General features: G+C 39.9%; 1 protein-coding gene across 3 annotated transcripts; it reads left to right on the top strand.

Moving 5' to 3' along the window:
- Window positions 1-7,006: 7,006 nt before the first annotated feature.
- LOC131676825 (yemanuclein) lies at window positions 7,007-21,947 on the top strand. Of its 3 annotated transcripts, none has more exons than XR_009303251.1 (5): window positions 7,007-7,632; window positions 17,239-19,848; window positions 19,909-20,068; window positions 20,951-21,219; window positions 21,397-21,947. XR_009303251.1 is itself a non-coding variant. In XM_058956171.1 (4 exons), the coding sequence occupies exons 1-4, from the start codon at window positions 7,372-7,374 to the stop codon at window positions 21,489-21,491; spliced, it is 3,126 nt and encodes a 1,041-aa protein (XP_058812154.1). In that variant the 5' UTR covers window positions 7,007-7,371; the 3' UTR covers window positions 21,492-21,946. The 3 variants fall into 3 exon arrangements, 1 of the variants encoding a protein (XP_058812154.1); XR_009303252.1 differs by lacking the exon at window positions 20,951-21,219 and adding an exon at window positions 20,137-20,309; XM_058956171.1 differs by lacking the exon at window positions 20,951-21,219 and having other exon boundaries at window positions 21,397-21,946.

The following is a 21,947-nucleotide window of genomic DNA, read 5'->3' as shown; positions in this document are numbered from 1 at the left end:
TGGCATATGCTAACAAAGAGCAGATGGCATCAGTATTCTTGGATATTAAGGGGGCTTTCGATTCAGTTTCGATCAACATTCTTTATGAGAAGTTGCACCAGCATGGTCTTTCGCCAATTTTAAATAACTTTTTGCTAAACCTGTTGTCTGAAAAACAAATGCATTTCTCGCATGGCGATTTATCGACATCACGATTTAGCTACATGGGCCTTCCCCAGGGCTCATGTCTAAGCCCTCTCCTCTACAATTTTTACGTGAATGACATTGACGAATGTCTTGTCAATTCCTGCACGCTAAGGCAGCTTGCAGATGACGGTGTGGTCTCTATTACAGGTCCTAAAGCCGTCGACTTGCAAGGACCACTGCAAGATACCTTGGACAATTTGTCTGCATGGGCTCTCCAACTGGGTATCGAGTTCTCCACGGAGAAAACTGAGCTAGTCGTATTTTCTAGAAAGCGTGAACCAGCGCAACTACAGCTTCAATTAATGGATCAAACTATTGCTCAGGCTTCAACATTCAAATATCTCGGGGTATGGTTCGACTCTAAAGGTACCTGGGGATGTCACATTAGGTATCTGAAACAGAAGTGCCAACAAAGGATCAACTTTTTCCGTACAATAACTGGAACATGGTGGGGTGCCCATCCAGGAGACCTAATCAGGTTGTACCAAACAACGATATTATCAGTGTTGGAGTACGGATGTTTCTGCTTTCGCTCCGCTGCGAACATACACTTCATCAAACTGGAGCGAATCCAGTATCGTTGCTTGCGTATTGCCTTGGGTTGCATGCACTCGACCCATACGATGAGTCTCGAAGTGCTGGCGGGCGTTCTTCCGCTGAAAAATCGATTCTGGGACCTCTCATATCGATTGCTCATTCGATGCGATATTCTGAACCCATTGGTGATTGCAAATTGCGAAAGGCTTGTCGAGCTTAATTCTCAGACCCGATTCATGTCCTTGTACTTCGATTACATGGCACAGAACATCAATTCATCTACATATAACGTCAACCGTGCTCATCTCTTAGATACTTCTGATCCAACTGTATTTTTCGATACATCCATGAAGGAAGAGATTTGTGGAATTCCGGATCATATTCGCCCACAAGTGGTCCCAAATATTTTCTATAACAAATACCATCAAGTCGACTGCGCCAAAATGTTCTACACTGACGGATCAATTCTCGACGGGTCCACAGGCTTCGGTATCTTCAACGAAAATCTTGCTGCCTCATTCAAACTCAATGATCCTGCTTCAATTTACGTCGCAGAATTAGCTGCCATTCAGTATACTCTCGGGATCATTGACACCCTGCCCTCAGACCATTACTTCATCGTTTCGGATAGTCTCAGCTCCATTGAGGCCATCCGTGCGGCGAAGCCTGGAAAGCACTCACCGTATTTCCTGGGGAAAATACGGGAATATCTGAGTGCTTTATCTGAAAAATCTTACCAGATTACCTTGGTTTGGGTCCCGTCACATTGTTCTATTGCGGGCAATGAGAAGGCGGACTCTTTAGCCAAGGTGGGCGCATTAGAAGGCGACACTTACGAAAGACCAATTTGCTTCAACGAATTTTTCAGTATCTCTCGTCAGAGGACGCTCGATAGTTGGCAAACCTCATGGAGCAATGGGCATCTGGGACGGTGGCTACATTCCATTATCCCGAAGGTATCAACGAATGCTTGGTTTAAGGGGTTGGATGTGAACCGGGACTTTATTCGTACGATGTCAAGGATCATGTCCAACCATTACTCGTTTGACGCGCATCTCCGTCGTATAGGGCTTGCTGAAAATAATCATTGTGTTTGTGAGAACGGCTATCACGACATCGAGCATGTTGTTTGGCTGTGCGCAGAGTACTGTGTTGCCAGGTCCCAACTAATAGATTCCCTTCGGGCCCGAGGTAGATCACCCTATGTGCCAGTCCGGGACGTCCTGGCAAGCCGTGACCACCCCTATATTTTTCTTATCTATATCTTTTTGAAAACCATTGATGTCCAAGTTTAATACATTTTACCCTCTCTCATTCACAGTAGAATCTCACCAACCTATCCCTGTATCTACAATATGGCATTGCTTCACGAGTCTTCGGTGCACACTCTTCTTGATAACCGTCTATCCAGAACATCATGACATACCGCACATGCAGATGATATAGAGTGCCAATAATTATCCGAAATATCGACCCTCCCCTCGCCCCTGCGATTACAGGCTGGAAACTACAACACTACAACAAAGTGTGCATATCCGCCACAATGATCAATCAGCAAACGACGATGTCAATTACACAATATGTATCCCACTTCCTACCTTTGTCCTTTACTTACATAAGAGGGGAGCAAGCCGCCCCTAAATACGGCTTTCCCTTCCCCCACTAACATGTGACATGTAATATAAAAAAAAATGAATTATCGGCCTCGTTAAGCTACAGCATTTGGGCCTAAATAAACGTATTTTAAGATACGAGATAATGATTGTAGACGTTTTTGTATCCAAGATGAGGACTTACGGATGTCACAAAACTTTTAGACAAGTAAAAATGAGTGTCATATGAAAGTGGTGGTAACTGAATGATGGATTGAAGCCATTTATAATTCTAAGGTGGCAATCTCCTTGATTTATATGCCATACCATTTGGCAAATGGTCCATGGAAACAATTGTGGGTGTCAAAAATTTACAGCATCGTTCGAACAAAAATTTTCTCTTGTGTTCAATAAGTAAACAGACCATTTTAAATTAAAAGGTAAATTTACGTAAACAAGGGCGCGTATGATTTGGCAAGCTATAACATTGAAAAACTGTAAATCGTTCGTTTCACATGCTGAAAACTCAGTAGATATAAAACAACAAAATAAATTTGCTGTTGTTATTGCTTCTTAACTATAATATATGAAAACATCTCGATTGGAATATACCGAAACACTTAGAAAATATACTGTTTTCATGCTTGAAAGATTTACGAGTACAGTTGTCGCCAATGTAATAATCATATGTTATTCCAGGGACTTTATAGTCCACAGATAGGCACTTACTTTAAAATAGAAATGGGCGATGTAGAAACGAATTTTTCAAAATCGATGTTGTTAACTTAAAAAAATTGATCTGGTAAAATCGATTTTTGTTTCAAAATTGTCATTGAATCGAGATTTTTTTGATTTTTTTGTTTCTTACAATCGATCTTTTGTCTCGAAAAATCGACAATTTTACGAGATATCGGTATAAAACATTATTTATTACTGGACTGTGCGGGGATATGGCAGGGGTCAACTAAGTGTGTATGTATATGCAAGTCCTTGGTATGAATTATTTTTTTAGGTTTACTAATGCATCGAACCAACTAGATAGCTTCTTTTTGTTAGCAGACATTTTTTCAGGCCGAAATTTAAATTGTAAAAAAACACTGTATAAATGTTACTAGAGCAAACCGTTGAAGCAACAAATAGGATAAGAAAAGGGTTCTAAGTGAGAAGTATTTCACTTAAAAGTAAAAAAAAATAATGTGCGTGTATCGGGACTCGAAACCAGGGGTGACATTATGGAACCATTTCGAATCGACTTTTTTATACAAGCTTGCATACAATAAACCTTTCGTTTCGAGATGCGCAATGTCACCCCAGGTCGGTTACCATTCGTCATGGTTCGCTAATCGTGTCAAATTTTGGAGTAGGTACAATTACCTTTGTTAAACAGATAATTCAGCTTTTGTTTAGTTTTATTTACGTGACTTTAAATTGTAAAATTCATTCGTCACGAGATAATTCAGCTAAAAGTCAAAGGTGGTATAAGAGCAAATGTATAGGTAGAATCAACCTTTTGAAGACATGTAGTGCAGCTTAATGATTAAAGGTAATAGTATTGGTAACAGCATCATTTATTCAACTCATAATTCAGTATAATTAAGATCGTTGAATAAAAGCATTAATGCTGTCGCTGCAACATTTGTTAGTAGTACAGTTCAGCCTAGTTTGAAGTGGCGAATACTGGAGATTAAATTGGCTGAATAAACTGTTAATGTTTAAATAGTTCAGCGAAAGTATTATTCAGCTTAAATAGCCTTTAATCTGCTTTTAATCAGCAAGTAGTCTTATAGTTCAGCTCCTAATGTTTGATAATAAAAACACACTATATCTATTTCCAATATTATTCGTCAAAATTCCACCGTAGATTTATACGTTTTTATTGTTTATTTGCATAGTATTTTGCCAGAAAACTATATTTGAACTATACGAGAGAGAGTAGAAACTCGGAACTAAGCGACTATTTGTGGTATTGTACATGTATAGTCCACGAAAAAAAATGTTCGAAAAAATCGTTTTTGTATTGTAACATAACCTAACACCACAGACAAACAGATGTAACAGCTTGAAAAAAATTCTAAAAAAATCATCGCCCACGGTATACTAGCGACATCTGTTGAACACATTGCACAAAATGGGTTTCTGGCAACCATAGCAAATAAATTTTTTTCAACCGAAATCCTGGCAACAATGCCCACACCACTTGTCAAATGCAAGATGATAAATGAAAGGTAAGCATTGTTGCAGTTGTTAAATTTGAAGAGCGAAATAGAAAAATCGGCTATGTTATGTACTTCAATTCGCCATGGGATAATGATTGTAATTGGCAGATTTAAAAAATGTAGAGTAACGACTGCATTTTTAAAACTCAACATAAACATTTATTGTTACGGAAAATTAAGCAACACCAACATTATTTTTCTTTTCGTGCGAAGTAATCAATTCTAGTCCTTCTTTGGCTGCTTCTTGTCTCTGTTTACTCTTTTTCGTCGCTTTTTTACCGTCACCGACCGGTATGCAATGATTTTTAACAATTCATGCCGTCAGGAACACATTTTACGTTTGCGGATTATTTTGTTAGTTTCCCTAATAAACATCGTATGATTCAAGTGCCTAACGACCTGCTCAGGGTATCATCCAAACAATATATGGAATCTTTTGACTATATGGGTTAAGGTTCGTGTATAATATTTTTTATTAGGGTTTGGTTTGCATTAAAGATGCTAAACGCCTTTAGAGAAAGACTCGCCATCTCTATCGTTTGTTTATCTGTCAGTGCCATTCCAATCGAGCAAGAGACCTGTCAGAAGCACCAAATCCTAAAAAATCACTTCGAATCCTTCTTGAACGAGTGCCATTGACAGGTCTCGTGTTCGATTGGAATCGATAGAGATGGCGAGTTGTTATTTAGAGGGATTCAGTGTCGATAGTTTGCATAAGATGAAAATGGCGGTACCCAATTTTTCTATGTATAAGTAAAGTTGTCATTTTTCTTCGAAAAAAACGATTAAACAAAAGGATATGAAGAAAAACAAGCAAATGACGATACAATTATTTTTATCGGTAGATTAGAGATTTTTATCTGTCCCTAAGTGTTCGAATCAGAATATCCGAGGTGAAGCTCGACCTTTTCCCATTCTGCTCTTTATGCTTATTTCCAGGGTCGCGGACGTCATGTTTAAATTTACATGTATAAAAGTAATACACTTAAAAGTGACGAATGTTCCCACCTTTCTTTCCCTTCATCTTGATTTTCGGGTGGTGCGAAGTGACGCATTATGGCTATGTGTCAAAATCGCTTCACTAGCGCCACGCTCGGTGAGATGGCGCATTTTTCATAATTTAAATCTACCTTTTTTCTGTGGGCGATGAAAATTCATCTCGTGTTACGTCTGTTTGTCTGTGCTAACACCATATTCCCCAAATGGTTATCCGGCTGAAAACAATACTCCAAATGACAGAAACAATATACAGTATGGTGTTTATTGTCGAATCACAATATGACAAATTGTGGAAAAACAATAATATAAATAATCTATTTATTGTTCTCGTTTATGCGGGTAGCGCTTTGCTCTCTCTAGTATACTATAGTATACTATATAGTTATAATTTCTTTTGTATCTATGGGTATAGAGTTCTATGCAAATTATTTCACTCACACAACTTGGGGGTTTGTTTTCCTCCAGCTGTCATATATGAAAATGTCAGCCAATTTAAACATTTGAATTAGCTCTCGTAAAGTATTTATAATGGTGTTGCAATGCTCTATGCCGATGTAAAACTTATTCGGGAGACGTACAATTCCGGTTGGTCATATTCCATCATGAAAATAATCCGACCGAAAAGTTATTTTTGATTTGTTTTCCTCCATCTTTGACAGGTGGAGGAAAACAAACCGTTGAACACACTAATACAGATACAGATTTTCAAGTACACTCAAGTTTTTTTTTACGCGGTTTTTTTTTGCGCGGTATTTTTTTACGCGGTATTTTTTTACGCGGATTTTGAAATTTACGCGGTTTTCATTTACGCGGATTTTGAAATTTACGCGGTTTTCATTTACGCGGATTTTGAAATTTACGCGGTTTTCATTTACGCGGTTTTTGAAATTTACGCGGTTTTCATTTACGCGGATTTTGGAATTTACGCGGTATCCATCAATGAGGTTCCCTTTATCGCGGATTCTTAAATTTAAGTGGTCTTCATTTACGCGGATTTTGAAATTTACGCGGTTTTCATTTACGCGGATTTTGAAATTTACGCGGTTTTCATTTACGCGGATTTTGAAATTTACGCGGTTTTCATTTACGCGGATTTTGAAATTTACGCGGTTTTCATTTACGCGGATTTTGAAATTTACGCGGTTTTCATTTACGCGGTTTTCATTTACGCGGCTCGTATCCCCCGCGTAAAAAAAAACCTGAGTGTACTCTATAGAAGCCCAGTAAAGTTCAGCCGGAACTGAATTGGAATTCTGGCTGGTTCCAGTTTGTATACCGGCTCCAGTGACACAACCGATTCTAACTAGAATCGGTTGTGTCACTGGAGCCGGAATACGAACTGGACCCAGCCGGAATTCCGGTTCATTTCCGGCTGAGCTTAACTGGGAGCTTGTTTGCTCGCTGCATATCGAACTTTTCTTGCGCCCTTTCGATGTGTCGTCTGCCGAACTGTCATTTCTTTAAGCTGTCAAAGTGAGCGGTCAAAATTTTATGCTGTGCGAGCAAGGAGAGGCTCCGCATACGTCAAAACGAGTGTGTATAAATTTTCATCCCACAAAACGCAACATTTTTACATTCTGCAAGCATATTATTTTTAATTTGCAATGTGCAAACTTTTGTGTCTTTATCCGGTCTATTCCGTACGCGTGTGTTCTTTTCAAGCGCAGGGTTAAATTTACAATCGAGTAAAAGGTGTGTAATTGAGCCCAAATTGCCCAGTACCCGTTGAAAGTGAGAGTTCGATTTCAAGAATTCGGATGACGATTGAATCGTGTACTTTTGACTGCTTTTGCTAAAAAGTAGGCTTCCCTGCCGCAGAGCAGAAAGCAAGAAGAACGAACATGTCGGAAATGAAACGTGTGACACTGACAACGATTGGTGATGTGGTGAAGAAGAGTCCTTTTGGCGGCAGCGGGTTCGACCAAAACACGGACGATTTCTTTTCCGGTGCCTTGGCAGGAGGCGTCGGGGCTGGCCCTAGTTCGAAAAACGGTAGTGGAACTAAGCCACGGAAAACGATCCGCCTTGAGCTGGAACTGTTCGAACCAACGGCAAAGAGTTTCCCCGAGTTCAACTATTCGAACCTCGCGCGTGAAGAGCAGGTGAGTTCTGCAGTGCTGGTTGGAAAGGGGGTGGGGAGTGACATCGAGGGGTGACCAAATGGACTGTTTTTGAACCTAAAGTTATTAAGTTATTTCAACCTAAACAAATGAGTAATAATTTTACGTTACTGGTATTTAGGGTATTTATTTTGGGTTTTGTCAATCAAATTTAAATTAAAAAAATATACAAAAAATATTTTGCAAAACTTTCTGTTATAGTCAAGAAAGCTTTGACGTACGTAGTAGAAAATTCGAGGCTTATGTTCATATTTAAAAAAAGTTTCTACGAACATAAAAAAGTCAGGGCACATTTATATTTTAATATTGATAATACAATAATTAAATTATTTTCTAAATGGAATGAAGTATATCGTTTTGTTCCTTTTAATTAGTGAAAGAACATAAAAATATTACGAAAAAATCATATTTGTCGACTTTAGAATTAGAATATACAAGAAATATATTAATAAGAGAATTTGACTACCTCAACAGTCTTAACACTTATGAAAATATTTAATATTGTATTCAAGTTTCATTGGTCGACTTGGATAAAATTCGTCTATAACTGTATGTAAGAATTGCTAGTCTCCAATATCGTTCGCCAAAGACGAGACCCCTCGCCTTAATTGCAAATTTTCAAACGTACAAAAAATATCAGAAGAAATCGTTCAACGCTGCACCGGAACACTCTGCCCTACTGGGGCAGAACGCCAGTATTATGCCTCCACTTGTATGGTTCCAAACAATATTCGTCCAAAGGCACTTTATTTCGCTTGACGTGAGGTTATAGTAGGCATGCTTCCAAAATTCGCGGCGCGGCTTCAGCCACGCGTTCGCTAGTGAGCGGTATCTTGCAGGAGCATTTTCTCGTGAATAAGGCAAATATTCCGTGTTATGGGTCCTGATTTTGCTGAAGCCATTTTTGAAATCAATCTCCAACGTTTTGTTGGATTTGTTTTTTTTTCTGCCTTCTGCGATTTTTATGTTTTTCGCGGTGCACATTCGCTGCGAATGCATGTTCTGTCTTAGAGTAGGTGCAATTTCGAATATGAGGGTGGATTTCGCGGCAGATGCATTATCGATGCTGATTGTCTAGCTAAGTTGTGCGTCGATATCTTCTCGATTCTCTCATGGAAGTTTTTTGTTTACCTATATCCTTTCTATTGCCTCTTTCGTCTCGCTCTGTTTTATGTTACATCGCTGTTATGTAGGTAGCAGACGTGTGCGATGGACACAACATCGCATAATTTGTGGTACGTGCGTAAAAGGTGAATGAAGTTGGTGATTATGTTCTCGTTTTCCTCGTATCGCTTCATTCTGTTCCACCCACTACCCCTTTTTTCGCGCTCGCTCGCCGTGTGCCGTGGTGGGTGATAAACTGAATGGTTGACTGGCTATCTTTTGATTGCTCGCTAAATGGTTTTGCATGCAAGCGTCAGTTTAGGGATTGATGTGCAACATATGTAATACAACAATGAATGTCACGGCATCTTTTTGGTTGTATTTATTAGGGGTATTATTATTTCTGACATTAGTATGATTTATAAGCAGGAATAAAATTTGAACAAGTTTGTCTGTTTTAAAAAGATTTTTAATCATAAATACATATCTGATATATAGATTTTAAAAAGAACAATAAACATTTTTAATGAGCGAACTTTTATTAAAAATGCTATACAGTTATGATCCGCTTGTATCGGTTCTATTCATCTATGGTGTATTTTAAGTAAATTGAATCCGGAGGTTTAATTTACTTTATACAAATAAAAACAAAACTGTTGAAATTCTCTTCCTTAATCCCGAGACATAATCTAAACTTAATTCATAGATATAGTTTAATCAGTCGGAGTTCATTGGTTCGCGGTTTATTAACACCGGTGTTAATGAGACAATGTTTGATTGATTGTGTTGATGATAAAAGGCAATTTGTTAAGTTTATGTTGTACAGTATTTTCTACGTTCCAACATCATTTTAATAATCAAATTGACATCAAAAGTGCCAAGTTTAATAACGTCGGGTGTAAATTGCTGTACGAAAGTACCGTTTTTGTGATCGATATTCGAGTTGGTGACATGGTGAAATCGCGGAGTCCCATTATGATACGAGAATACGTGAAAGTGGGCGAGAATCAATTTATTATTATTTTTTTTTTTAGCGTCGCCCTACTGAAGTTGTAGAACAGGATTCTCGGAAAGTGTTCCCTGTCAGAATCACTCACTGCAATTGCAGACGAGACGGAGAATGTCACGCACTAAAACACCGCTTAAGACCAATTGCAGCGGGCCGTTATTCCGGTTGTGATGACGAGTGTACGGTTTAGATGAGTGTTTATTTGTTCACGCTTGAGATCGCGTTAATGAGATTATAGTTGCCATAGCGTTCTTCATGTCAACGGGGCGTTTTTGTGTTTAATGCCATTTTTTGCTTGAAGTGAAACTGAGTCAGTTGAACTGACAGCGGTTGGGGTTAGAACCTGACTCAGCTTCGGGTTCAACCAAAAACGCCATAAGAAAACTGAGGCACAGATTTGCGTGAATGATCGCGATTGTATTCGCCTTTGTGTATCGACGGGAATGGCACGAGCGTTTGTATGTTGACGTGTTCGATCGCGTGAGCGTGAGAATTTCGCATTTGCTAGCGTGTATAAACTTGATTGTATAAACGTGTGGCCATTCGCATATTTGCGTGTGTTTTTAAATTATCGCGCGGACCGTGAATCTGAAACTTTATTTCAGTGTGCAGTTCAGATGCTATGATTAGTCCTAGATGCGCTTTTTTATGATTCATCCAACTGAAAGCATGGACCTAGGTTGGGATAAGAACTCCTGGAGGTGACTTATTCAAAACAAGGCACCTACACCCGCGATTAAGATCGCGTTTATAAGTAAATATGTGCTTAAGCTTTCGCTTAGGGGATCAGTGGCTCATTGAAAAGGTGGTGTTTTGGGATTTTTCTTCAACATGAAAACAACAAGAGAAATATCCTTTGCGTATTGTTCAACATATATTTACTCAAGAATAAAAAGTTTTTCAAATGTCAAAATAAATAAAAATGGCGGATGTATGTATAAAAAATCTCGCGCAGCAGCTTGCCGCGGACAACTCAAACTCCGTGCAAGATTTAGCCCGTAAGTTTCACCCTAAATCAAAAAGTTGAATACTTTCTTATCCGGAAGGCTTTGCCTCACAGGATAGACTACAGTAAAGACTCGTTTTATCAGCCCCTTGGTGAATTTTAGGCGGGGACATTGACATATATTTTCCTTTCTTTTTAATAAACCGCAGCTCTTAAAATATTCTCATTTAGACCATAGATATAGCCTCATAATCTTTTCTGATTATTTATTTTAAATTTCCCTTAAGGGGGTCTGACAGTACCAAATTTAAATAAAATTTAAAAAAAAATATTTTTGCATATTTCGGATCTCTAAGATAAGAAACATAGAAAGGATTTTCTCGAAATCAACTTGGTTCGTCTGCAAGAGCCCATCAAACGACCAACTATCAATTTTTAAAATAAGGCTGACAAAATCGTGTCAAAAAGCTGATAAATTCGAGGGTGGACAATATCAGAGGCATACAAAATCGGATGCTGATAAAATCGGGTCTTCACTGTATTATGCTGATTGCAAGTGGAAATTTTTGGTGTTTTAGAAATTCTTTAAACAAAGTACTTGCTTTTTCGACCTTTTTTAGCAGTAATTGCGTTAATAACATTGTAAAATGAGATTTTAAATTACAATTCTTTCAGTATGGGTGCAATTAAATTTTCTAAAAAGTGTTTTACTTTCATATGCAGGGTACTTGGTTCATGGTTAAGAATATCTCGAAGAGTGATAGATATTTCGGGAAAAAATTGTTCTTCACATACCCTCAAATTTCAACCAGCTATTAAACATTTTTCTGTAAATAATTTGTTTGTCTTATAATTCTACTAACTCAAAAAGTAATCTTCGTATTTAAAATCTTTCAGTTTCATTGGAAAGGTGGGAAAATTTTCTACCGAATAATAGGTCAAAGAAAGATTTGTTGAACTTACCGAGGTGCAATAAATCTGTGATAATAATAACAGTAACGGTAAACTAATTGACTTCCAAAAGTATACTAAATCTACTTAACTGAAATGCATTAGTGCATTTTTCTGTGTTAAATTTTCTTGGCTTTCTAATGAAAAAAAAGATATAGGGTGATGAGCCTATTTTCACCATACTAAGCAAGGTGCCTCACTAATTCGGTAATTTCTTGCCTTACAATCAATGGAATGCGTAAAAATTGACATCAACCGCTTTGCTTCGTTGTTAAGAACCAATATATAATCACAAATGTGTTGAAAACAATAAAATTCTCGTGTTTGAGCACAATGAAAACTCGAATCGAGTGCCCCAATTGTTGCGCTACCATTTGACTCAATGCGGTGAACAAAGATGGCAGACACTGCTCTAACCAACGGCTTCAAATGGGTAGGGTGATAATAGAAACATGGCGCAAATAGGCTCATCACCCTATGACATAATTTTTCAAGTAGTAGCTCTACTTTGAGAAGAGAGAAAATAAGATAAAAATATTGATGTTCAATAACACATTTAAACAAAAAAAGATAAGCACATCATGTCAAAGAACAAATAATGAAACTTTTCCAGATGAACAATCTGAATTATTAAAATGGTGATATTAACTATTTAGCCTTTCGAGAAATGAACGAAAAATCGATAAAACAGCACTAAATTTTGAATTACTTCTAAAAGGATACTTCAACTCGTGAACTGAAGCATGCGAGAACATTTAAAAAAAAAATCTCGCCTTTCCAATGGAACTAAACGATTTACACTACAAAGTATACTTTTTAAGTTATAGGTATTGAACAAACAAGTTATTTACAAAACAGGTTCTATAACTCTGTAACGGTTAAGATTTGGGTGTATATGTTGAACGATTTTTTTCCCAAATATAATGCCCTTTTACCTCTCGAGAGGTTCCTAATGAAAACACCCTATATATAGCTTGAATCTTTTCTAGTTTTTTGTAGTCGTGCGCGGAATTTTGAGGAACATGGTTTTCATGAAACGGGCTTTGAAGTTTTTTGAAGGAAAAAATCAAATCAATGAAAACTTGCAGGCATGAGATGCGAATCAGCTATATACTGAAACTTTAAATAAATATTTGATTTTTTCAAACTAACTGATGAACTCACGTTTTCGAGATTGCAGGCGTAGATGTGCGTGGATGATCACGAAGAGCTCAAGCGATTGTATGTTAACGTGCTTGTCGCGTACGCCAACTATTCGGACGGCAGGCGAAAATAATATTTTTTGAAAATCCGCCTTTTTATTTACTGTGTAGATCAATCAAAACGATTTTACTCACAATTGTTTGTTTTCTTTACATTGTTGCTTCCTATTTGCCTACCTCTACCGCTGTCGTTGCAATTGTTCTAGAAATTGGTTTACACATTTTCATCTTAGCTGTTCTAAAGTTGGTTCCACTTTATTTTAAGTTTAACTACTTTACTATCTACTTCACATTCAAAATGTTTTTTTTATTCTGCTTTCCTTCTTATGCTGTTCACTATCAATGTGGTTTAAATAGATGTGGGAGAACACTCGGTTTGCTAATGTTGGAAACCAATAATATGTAAACAATCCAGAAGCTGAACGACGACGTCATAGCATTCAAACGATTCAATGGGAGCTGAAAGAATGGTATAACATGAGCAAGTCGATTTAATCTGATATCACACCACCCATGTAAGATTCATCTTACGAATACCAAAGTGCCATCTTAGCCCCACTCGTATATACCACATTGGTTCACTATGTTTCTGTCCTCTGACAGTTCTATTGTTACGTACTTCCTACATTCGCAATGCACCTAATCACTTGTCAGCATGACAGCTGCTTTGCTGCATCCGTCAAATCCGACATGGGTGCATCTATGCATCGGCCAGATGATGCCAGAACATTCCCAGGCCCGTAACCCTGTCCCGGAGTTCTCATCCGGTTCAGAGTTTTCACTTTTGGTATGTACCCAGACTTTCATTCAGCGGATCCAGCACTTCCGATCCAGCACGATCTCGATTCACCGAACCACGTTGTACTCTGGTTCAGCAAAGGAACGAACTCCTTGATTCAAAGTTCCCACATAACACTGGCCAACTGCTGCTAAACGCTGGAACGTGTCTCAAATCGCCTCTGCTGGATGAGGTGGGGGAAGATTCACATTAGGCTGATCCGGGGAGAGCCCTCGCAAGAAGTGTTTTGGAGTGAGCGCCTCCGCTTCGTTAGACTGTTGAGACACGTACGTTAGCGGGCGAGAGTTTATCGTGGCTTCCGCCTCAACAACTACCGTCTGCAGAACTTCGTCCGTCAACCGCCTTCCATAAATCGCCAGGAATGACTCCTTAACTGACCGAAAGAGACGCTTCCATGTGAGAAGCCAAGGAAGGATTGAGCGTCCACTTCGTTCTCGTACTAGTCAACTGATCCGCACAATCTTCTATTTCTCGGGCAACTCCCACCAGTTCCTTACTAGTCCCTAGTCAATGAAATTGCCAAATGTATTTCAGAGTCTGATTTTTTTTTCGGAATTTTAGTAGCACACGTTTCGAATCGAGCCTAAACGTCTGTTATCTGTGCATGAATCTTACACCTGACACAAGATGACACTTTTCGGACCACTACGTCAAGCTGCGGAATGAAGAACAGCTGCTTCAGCTCATTTTTCACCGCCTGTAGACATCCGTGTCCGCTCTTCTCTTAGTAATGCTGAACAATCAGCTGCGTAATTCTGTGTTAACGTTGTAGTATCGTTGGAAAACGTAGATCGAATGACAGCAACTTTACCTTCTCAACTTTACCCTCCATTCGAATTAGTCCGTTTTTAGTGCTGTTGGGGTGTATCTCCAGACCTTTACTTTTTTTGGTTACCAGATCCGCTACATTCAATCTCGTCGGAATGTCAGCTTAGTCAAAGCGTCACCCTGTTGACAGTCCTACAAACGCTTCAAATTCGCTAGGTTTAAGAACCCACAGGCAGCAGTCGTGTACTCGGAGCTGTTGATAAACAGTGGCCAAACTTCTGCTTCTCTTTTAAACTTAGTCCGCTTTATGTGCATTTGTCAAATCTCTTGTGATACGACCAACGATACAGGATCAAGCAGTTTGTGCTGCGGACCGCAACAATAGCGCACTTCATATAGCGCAAGCGAAGTACAACCTTGTAATCTGTTACACTTGACTGTTGAGAAAATTGTAAAGTGGAAGTAGAAAATTGTGTACGGTACCCCCTCCCCTCCTCACCAATTCGAGCAGCCGTGCGTCGACACGGCAGCATCGAACCTACGTTGGGCAATTTCGAAACACCGATGCCTTAATTTCCTCTCAGTCTATCTTCTGGCCTCGCACAAAGCAGAAGCAAAAAAATCGCTTCGCTCTAGGCCAGTGAAGCAAGCCAGCCCTTTGTTCTATATTCAGTGCACAAACAGTGCATCGTTGCCCCGACTGCGCAGTAAAATGAATCTGCCAAAGGAAACAAAAACGCCCGTGCTTCAGGATAACACCGTTTTGATCGACTCGTGTTAGACCCACAGTTCAGAGGGCGGAACAACTAGTTAAAGTTAAAATGGAGCTTAACCTCGCGGAAGCTATGTACATTCAGCTACACCACGTCAAAAACTGTGTTTACGTTTACGATTACGTTTAGAAGTTTAGCCCAGGCAGAAAACTTAATCGCAAAAAACAACATGCAACACGAGGTCAAATTCAATAACATCAGAATCAAGATCCCCGTGTATATGGAAAACGACATGGTGGACGTTCGTATCCATGATTTGGCACCACGCACTAAGAAAGATTACATCAAACGAGTTATGTCTCAATACGGTGAAGTGGAAGCTATTACGAATGACACTTGGAAAACGGTATTCGTATTATGAGGATGCGAGTGATTAAACCAATACCTTCTTACATGGCTATCGAATGCAAATCACTGAAGGATGGCGTAACCTATAAGTAAACAGCGCTAATCACGTATTCCGGGCAGACCGCAACATGCCAGTTCAACAATTTACAACACCGACCGGCAAGAACAAGACACACATAAGAACTCCCGATCGTGAACAGCAAGAAAGCAGTACCGACGATGACATGGACGTGAACGAAAACGTGAGAGAAGGAATTACTGAATGACCCACAAGTTGCGACGGATAACTAATAGCAATAAATGCTTTTCCACCAAGGAAAAGTAGCTCAACGCGCAGCAGCAAACTGCGTCAACAAGATCTGGCAGACAGATATTCTTAGTATTTTTTATTTTTATCTTTTGTTAAAACTTAAAAGATTCACGGCTCAGTTAAGCTAACGCATTGGCCAATAAAACTTTAGAAAAAAATAAACTTCCTCTAGAACTTTCAATGATACAATGAATGTTCGGTTTGGGGGCTGAAGAATTTCGCAAGTTGAATTTTCTCTCAATATAATTCTAGCTCTTCATGCCCAGCTTTCTTTTACTCGGCTCTTTCATCAGGATTCAGGATCGCCGGTTACCCCATTGTATGTACGTGGCTCGTTGTGTTAATGGATAATCATTCTATAAGATTAATGTACCGTGAAGGTGGCCGCCTTTTTGTAGCTCGTTCGAATCGCCGTTCTATTAATGTAACATATTTTTCAATATCGGTTCACTGTGTTTAGGGAATCCCAAAGCCCTTCGTCTGTACCTTGACGGTACCGGGGGCTTTACCACTAAAGCAGTATTACAGTGATTGTATCACATAGAAATTTTGAATATGATTACTTTATTTTTGGGTTTTGATCAATCTTAGTACTTAACTTGGAGATTTTTATTACTAACCTAATAAAATGTACAATGTGCTCTGGCTTGACGATGAGCTCTGGTTTTGGGGCTATTCTAAACTACCATACCAAGACTCCCGAAGATGACAATATACCAGATGATCTTTGGCAACCCTTAGCAATCATCCACACATATCTACACTCGCATTTTTAAATTTACAAACGTGGTCTCAAAAGCCCGTATTCGCGCGGTCGTCTATCGCTCACGTCCTGAAGTCTCTTCCAGCGGTCCTAGAACCCATCAAAAATAACGCGCACACGGTTATGAAATCGAATTTATACACGCGAAGTCACATACGTGCTGGCATACGCAACAATCACGTGAACATACAAACGCTTGAGCCCTTATTCAAGTGTGAAATTTTTAGCACTTATAAATTGACATCACTTAATCACAAAATACAAATATTTGATATCAAACCATATGGAGAAACATATTATTGGTATTTCTGAACAGCCAACAGTAATATTGTTCAAATCACATTTTCATCACATTCTGCAGCGCAATTATTCGTCAAGGATACATCGATTCCTTAAACCAGCCTCAACCCGCGCCCTCTTCCATGGCGTTTTTGTGGTCTGCTTTGACCATTACGCCATTACCACTCCTATCATGGGCCTTGGACTGATTTTCATTCCCCCACCAACCGGGGGAGATCCCATAGAACATGGGACTGACTTGCGATTATGGGCACTATAGCTACCTATATATCTAGATTCCAATCTCATACGGATGTATTTTTCTTCTTTTCGCAGAAACGGCAGCGCAAGCTTGAGAAAAAGGCCACAACGAACGGATTTCTGTCGGAACAGGACGATAACGACGATGTAGCGCGAATCGCCCGGGAGTTGGAGAAAAAATACGGATCCGGTACGGCGTACAGCAGTTCCGGCAAATTTGCCCGTCCCTCGAAGTTGGATTACTGCGATCGGGGAGCAGGTTACGACGAAGAGGATTCTTTCATCGACAACACCGAAGCGTACGATGAACTGATCCCGCAGGAGGTAGAAACGGTGGGCGGAGGTTTCTACATAAACTCAGGACAACTAGAATTCAAAACGCTGTCGAACTTCGAACGGCCGGAAGATGCGATACGAATGCCGAAACCGAAAAAGCGACTTCTATCGTCATCCAGTGACAGTAGCGGCCCAGAGGTCAAAGTGGCTCCGAAAACGAAAAAGAAGGACGAACGGGGGAGCGGGACGAGTGGAGCCGAGAGTGCAAGCAAAAGTGGTAAAGTAGGTCGCAAACGGTTGAACGGCCATGTCACGAAAAAAGCAAAGGTTGCTGGTGAAAAGCCGAACCGAAAAGTGGCTACGCACAAGGAAGGTAAGAAAAAGAAGGACACGAAAGAATCTACTACCGTGGGGCCAGGAGCGGGAACAGATTTGAAAGTAGTTAAAACAACGACAGTGAAGGATATGCTGCGGGCGAAGAGGGACAGCTTGCGGAAAATGGAACAGGAGAAGAAAGGTAAAAGTAGCGGGTCGGTTTCAAGTTCCGAAGCGGAAGAAGTTGGCGAAGGCGACGATGGAGAGGATGATGGCGATGATACGGACCAAAGTAGTGATGCGAGTGATAGCGATTCCAGCGGTAGTGGATCGGATGATTCTGATAGCGACACTACATCCGAAACTGACCAGGGAGCGAAACTGATTAGCGAGGAAGAAGCCAAAAAACGGGATGAAATTAAGCTTCCGGATAACCTGCCGGATCATCTGTTGCAAGATTTGAACAGTTTGAAGGATATTGCAAAAAACACAAAGGGCAGGTTGAATTTCTTTGACGCCACGGTTGCTGATCTACTGCTGCAAATCGATGTTAGCTCTCGGATGTGCGGAGGAAGCGCTCGAAATTCTGTATATAAACATCTCGAAAGCCATCTACGCGTCAGCAGGCAGACGCTTATGGTTAAGATAAAAAAGATTCGCATACGAAAGGAAGATAATAAAGTCAAAAAAGCTATCGGAATCCTGGAAGATGCCGTAACGGAAATGATGCCCAAGTTAATAGCAAACTATGAAGCAGAAAAACAAAAAGCACATGACCTTCGTACCGCACATTCGGCATCTAGCGATACTGGAGAAAAGCCTGAGATCAAACATCCAAAGAAAAAGTTTCCATGGAATGATCATCTTCGAAGTTTGTTAAACGATGTAGTCACCATAAGAAAGAAATCCTTCCATATTCTGCGACCAAGGAAAGAAACGGAAGAGGGATATGTTCAAAGCTACCTGGCAAAACAAGTGGTTTCACTCTGGCCCAGCGGATGGATAAGGTATGAGGATCTTCAAAAAGAACTCGATCGACGAAAAAAGACCGAGATAAAAGCAACCAGCAAGGAAGTCAAGAAGACTGTTAGTCTGCCTACTTCAACGACACCGGTTCCTACGCAAACAGTCATTGTCAATGGCCCCAGTAGCAAACCGGAAACAGTATTATCATTCACTGCCAAACCTAGCAAATCCGAGGAGAAAAAGATTGTACGGCCTCCACTGTGTTCGCCCGTGGCAAGTACCAGTATGTCTCAACCGTCACCTAGTACTTCTCCTGCTGGTCTGAAGAGAACTTCCGATCATAGTATAATAAACATCATTAGCTCGCCACCAAGCAAAAGTTCCTCGCATTCCAGTCATTTGTTGCCACATCAGCAGCAGCAACAGCAACAACCGCCACGACCTCAATCACAGCCACCTCGACCAACTTCCAATTTCGACGAGGATCTTATACAGACTCATGTGATCAACCTTGAAACAGGTCACAATGCAGTAAAAAACTCACCACATACCTCCACGGCAGCCATGGATTTCGTTCCGAAGGATCTCAGGGTAAATTCGCCGGCCCTGTCCTCAGCCTCTTCCGCCTCTTCTTCCCGCCGACAATCATCCTACCAAGATCCACCAAACGCACACACAACCCCGGTCCTCGCGCCTACTAGCTCGAATCGCAAAAGTCGAGATGAGGACAGCGATAGTAGCATCGAAATCATTGGAGAATATAACGTAGCAGATAAGTACACTCCCTCCATGGAGAAGAAAGTTGATCCTCTGAACTTAGCGATGCCTGCTCTCAATAAGGACAAGTATAAGAAAAGTGGTAACTCGAGTAAAACTAACAGTCGGCAAGGGAGCGGTAGTGGAAGTTCGCCCGGAATGGGAACATCCACAATGAATATCAACAACAACCTGGATAAGAAAAAATACGGTGCACCTACTGCTACCACCACCGTAGGAGGATTCGTTCTACCATCCATGGCTGGATTGATGCAGGATTTAAAGTCCAGTACCAGTATCCCACCTAAAATGGTGTCCATACCAGGCGACTTGGATGTTATTCGGATTATGAAAGAACTGCAAGAATTACAGGTTCGTACCCGGCAAGTCGATGACAGACCTACATTTCTATATTTCTTTGCTTTTACATAGGCCATTCAAATGAATTCCATGAACAAAACCGCTGGGAGAACCGAAAGCCCCAAACCGGCGCACTCTTTCTCCACTTCGACAACAAAGAAGCCAGAGACGTCCAACCATCAAAATCAGTCCAGACCGACTGCATCACAGCACCCACAGCAATCTCATCACAGTAAGTACTGAATGTGTATCCTTCGGCATCCTTACCTACGATTTTATTGATAATACCTTTCGCTGTAGTTCAACTCCCGCAGCTCGCTCAATATCTTCCGAGATCGTAGAAGAACAATGCGTGAGATTACAAACCTCACGGCGCACTTCCACAGATAACACACTGCCACCACCGATACACCGCGGCAACGGACCATACTGTCATCAGTGTCCACAGTGAAATCTACGGTCGATTAATTAACGTAAATGGTTTCTCCTTCCACCTAGTTTTGACTGTTTTCAGTTCAGTTTGTTATATGTACGTGTCACATGATTGCATGAATACTTTGTGACCAAATTTGATTCATGTATAGGTGAATTTTTGGTTTTGTTTTATATCTTGCAAGGGTTTACTGTCTCATGCCAGTTTTCATTAACCTTGCGTTCCTAGACAATGTGTCTTAGAAGGTACAGCTGAAATTATTTGATTTGTTCCAGTACTTACCTTCTTGTTTTCAAATTCTCAGGGGCAAACAGAAATAATGTAGCAACTGTTTACCATGGTTTACTAGCAGAAAAACAAAGAGTACTATTGCATACAGAAACGACTGTCTCCCTGTTTATTTCGAAGTGTTACTAGTTTCTCTAGGTACAGGAACAAACCTTTCAACTTATTCTCCAAATTTTCTGCAAACTTATATCACAGTGATAGTTGTCCGTCGATATGATTATATTTTCTAGCGATCTTTTTCTTCTATTCGATCATTCGCTCGAAAGTTTTAGTAATGAAATTGGCTTTAATTTAACCATTCCTACATTTTGTCAAGACAGCTCGCGAAATGAACGATTGAATTGTGAGTAAAGTAGCGTTTTCAAAATTACACAAATTGCCATCAATCCCCAGGTTCCTCGACCAGCGCACTCAATCCAAACGTCTTTGATGAGGATTTCCTGTTGGCAAATTACTTTTACGACAGTGCCAAAAAAGGAACCAATCCATAGTCAGATCAGTGAAAGCTGTGAAAGATACAAAAAAAACCAGAGCTACAAGACTGCGCGTGCATGCGAGACGGTCAGCCCACTACCTTTATTTTGCCATATCTACCTATTGACCAGTGATGGTTGCTGTTGTACATGTGATGTTTTTTCTTTTCATTTTTGGTTCGCAATAAGGTAATTGCAATTCCTTATTTTCGAAAGCACAATTTTTAAGCCTTGTAGCACGTTTTACCTTTGATAAAAATAAAGCTTTTTAACCACTATCACTTTGTTAGCGAACTATTTTTTTTATTTACGTACACGTGTTGTTCTCGTTTTGTTCTAACATCAGTATGTTTTTTTGTCTTTCAGAAGTGCCAGATGTAAATATGAACGGATCCAGCGGAGCCCATGCAAAAGTGTTAAATCCAGCATCAGCAGCTCTGAAGAAAGCGGCCCAGCAATAATGAAAAGGACAGATCGCATAAAAACATACACATCTAAGATGTTTGTTCATATTACATTGTTTGTGTGCGAAAGAAACATAGTTCTAAAATGAAGTCGATAGTTGTACATTGCTTAGTAAGTGAAAGTAGTAGATATAACTAAATTAACCAAATTAGGTATTAGACGGTGTAACACGGTGAGCTAGGTCTGTTGGAGTGTGTTGAACACTAGACGGAATGATATTTGTGTTTGGGGCAGCAAAATTATCGTTTGTTTTTTTGGTTCACATGGAGCCTTTGTTTATATGTTATAATTATGTTTTCTTTAATTTAATCGTTTCATTTTACTTCTCTTTGTTGGATAATTTTCGGCATAATGTCGGTCGCAGGTAATTTTCAATCCGATCAACCCAAATTTTTTCAGAATTGAATGTATATCAGCTGTATCGTTTAAGTTGTAGATACTTAAGAAAGAGA

This window comes from Topomyia yanbarensis, chromosome 1 (genome assembly GCF_030247195.1).
Source record: "Topomyia yanbarensis strain Yona2022 chromosome 1, ASM3024719v1, whole genome shotgun sequence".
Taxonomy (NCBI): domain Eukaryota; kingdom Metazoa; phylum Arthropoda; class Insecta; order Diptera; family Culicidae; genus Topomyia; species Topomyia yanbarensis.
This window is presented reverse-complemented; position numbering and strand designations above follow the sequence as displayed.

What these genes read in the sequence shown, in the direction of transcription:
- LOC131676825 (XM_058956171.1), top strand. Translation starts at nt 7,372, where the DNA reads ATGTCGGAAATGAAACGTGTGACACTGACAACGATTGGTGATGTGGTG. An exon ending in ACCTCGCGCGTGAAGAGCAG is followed by an intron (nt 7,633 to 17,238) that starts GTGAGTTCTGCA and finishes TTCTTTTCGCAG; the next exon opens with AAACGGCAGCGCAAGCTTGA. An exon ending in AAGAACTGCAAGAATTACAG is followed by an intron (nt 19,849 to 19,908) that starts GTTCGTACCCGG and finishes GCTTTTACATAG; the next exon opens with GCCATTCAAATGAATTCCAT.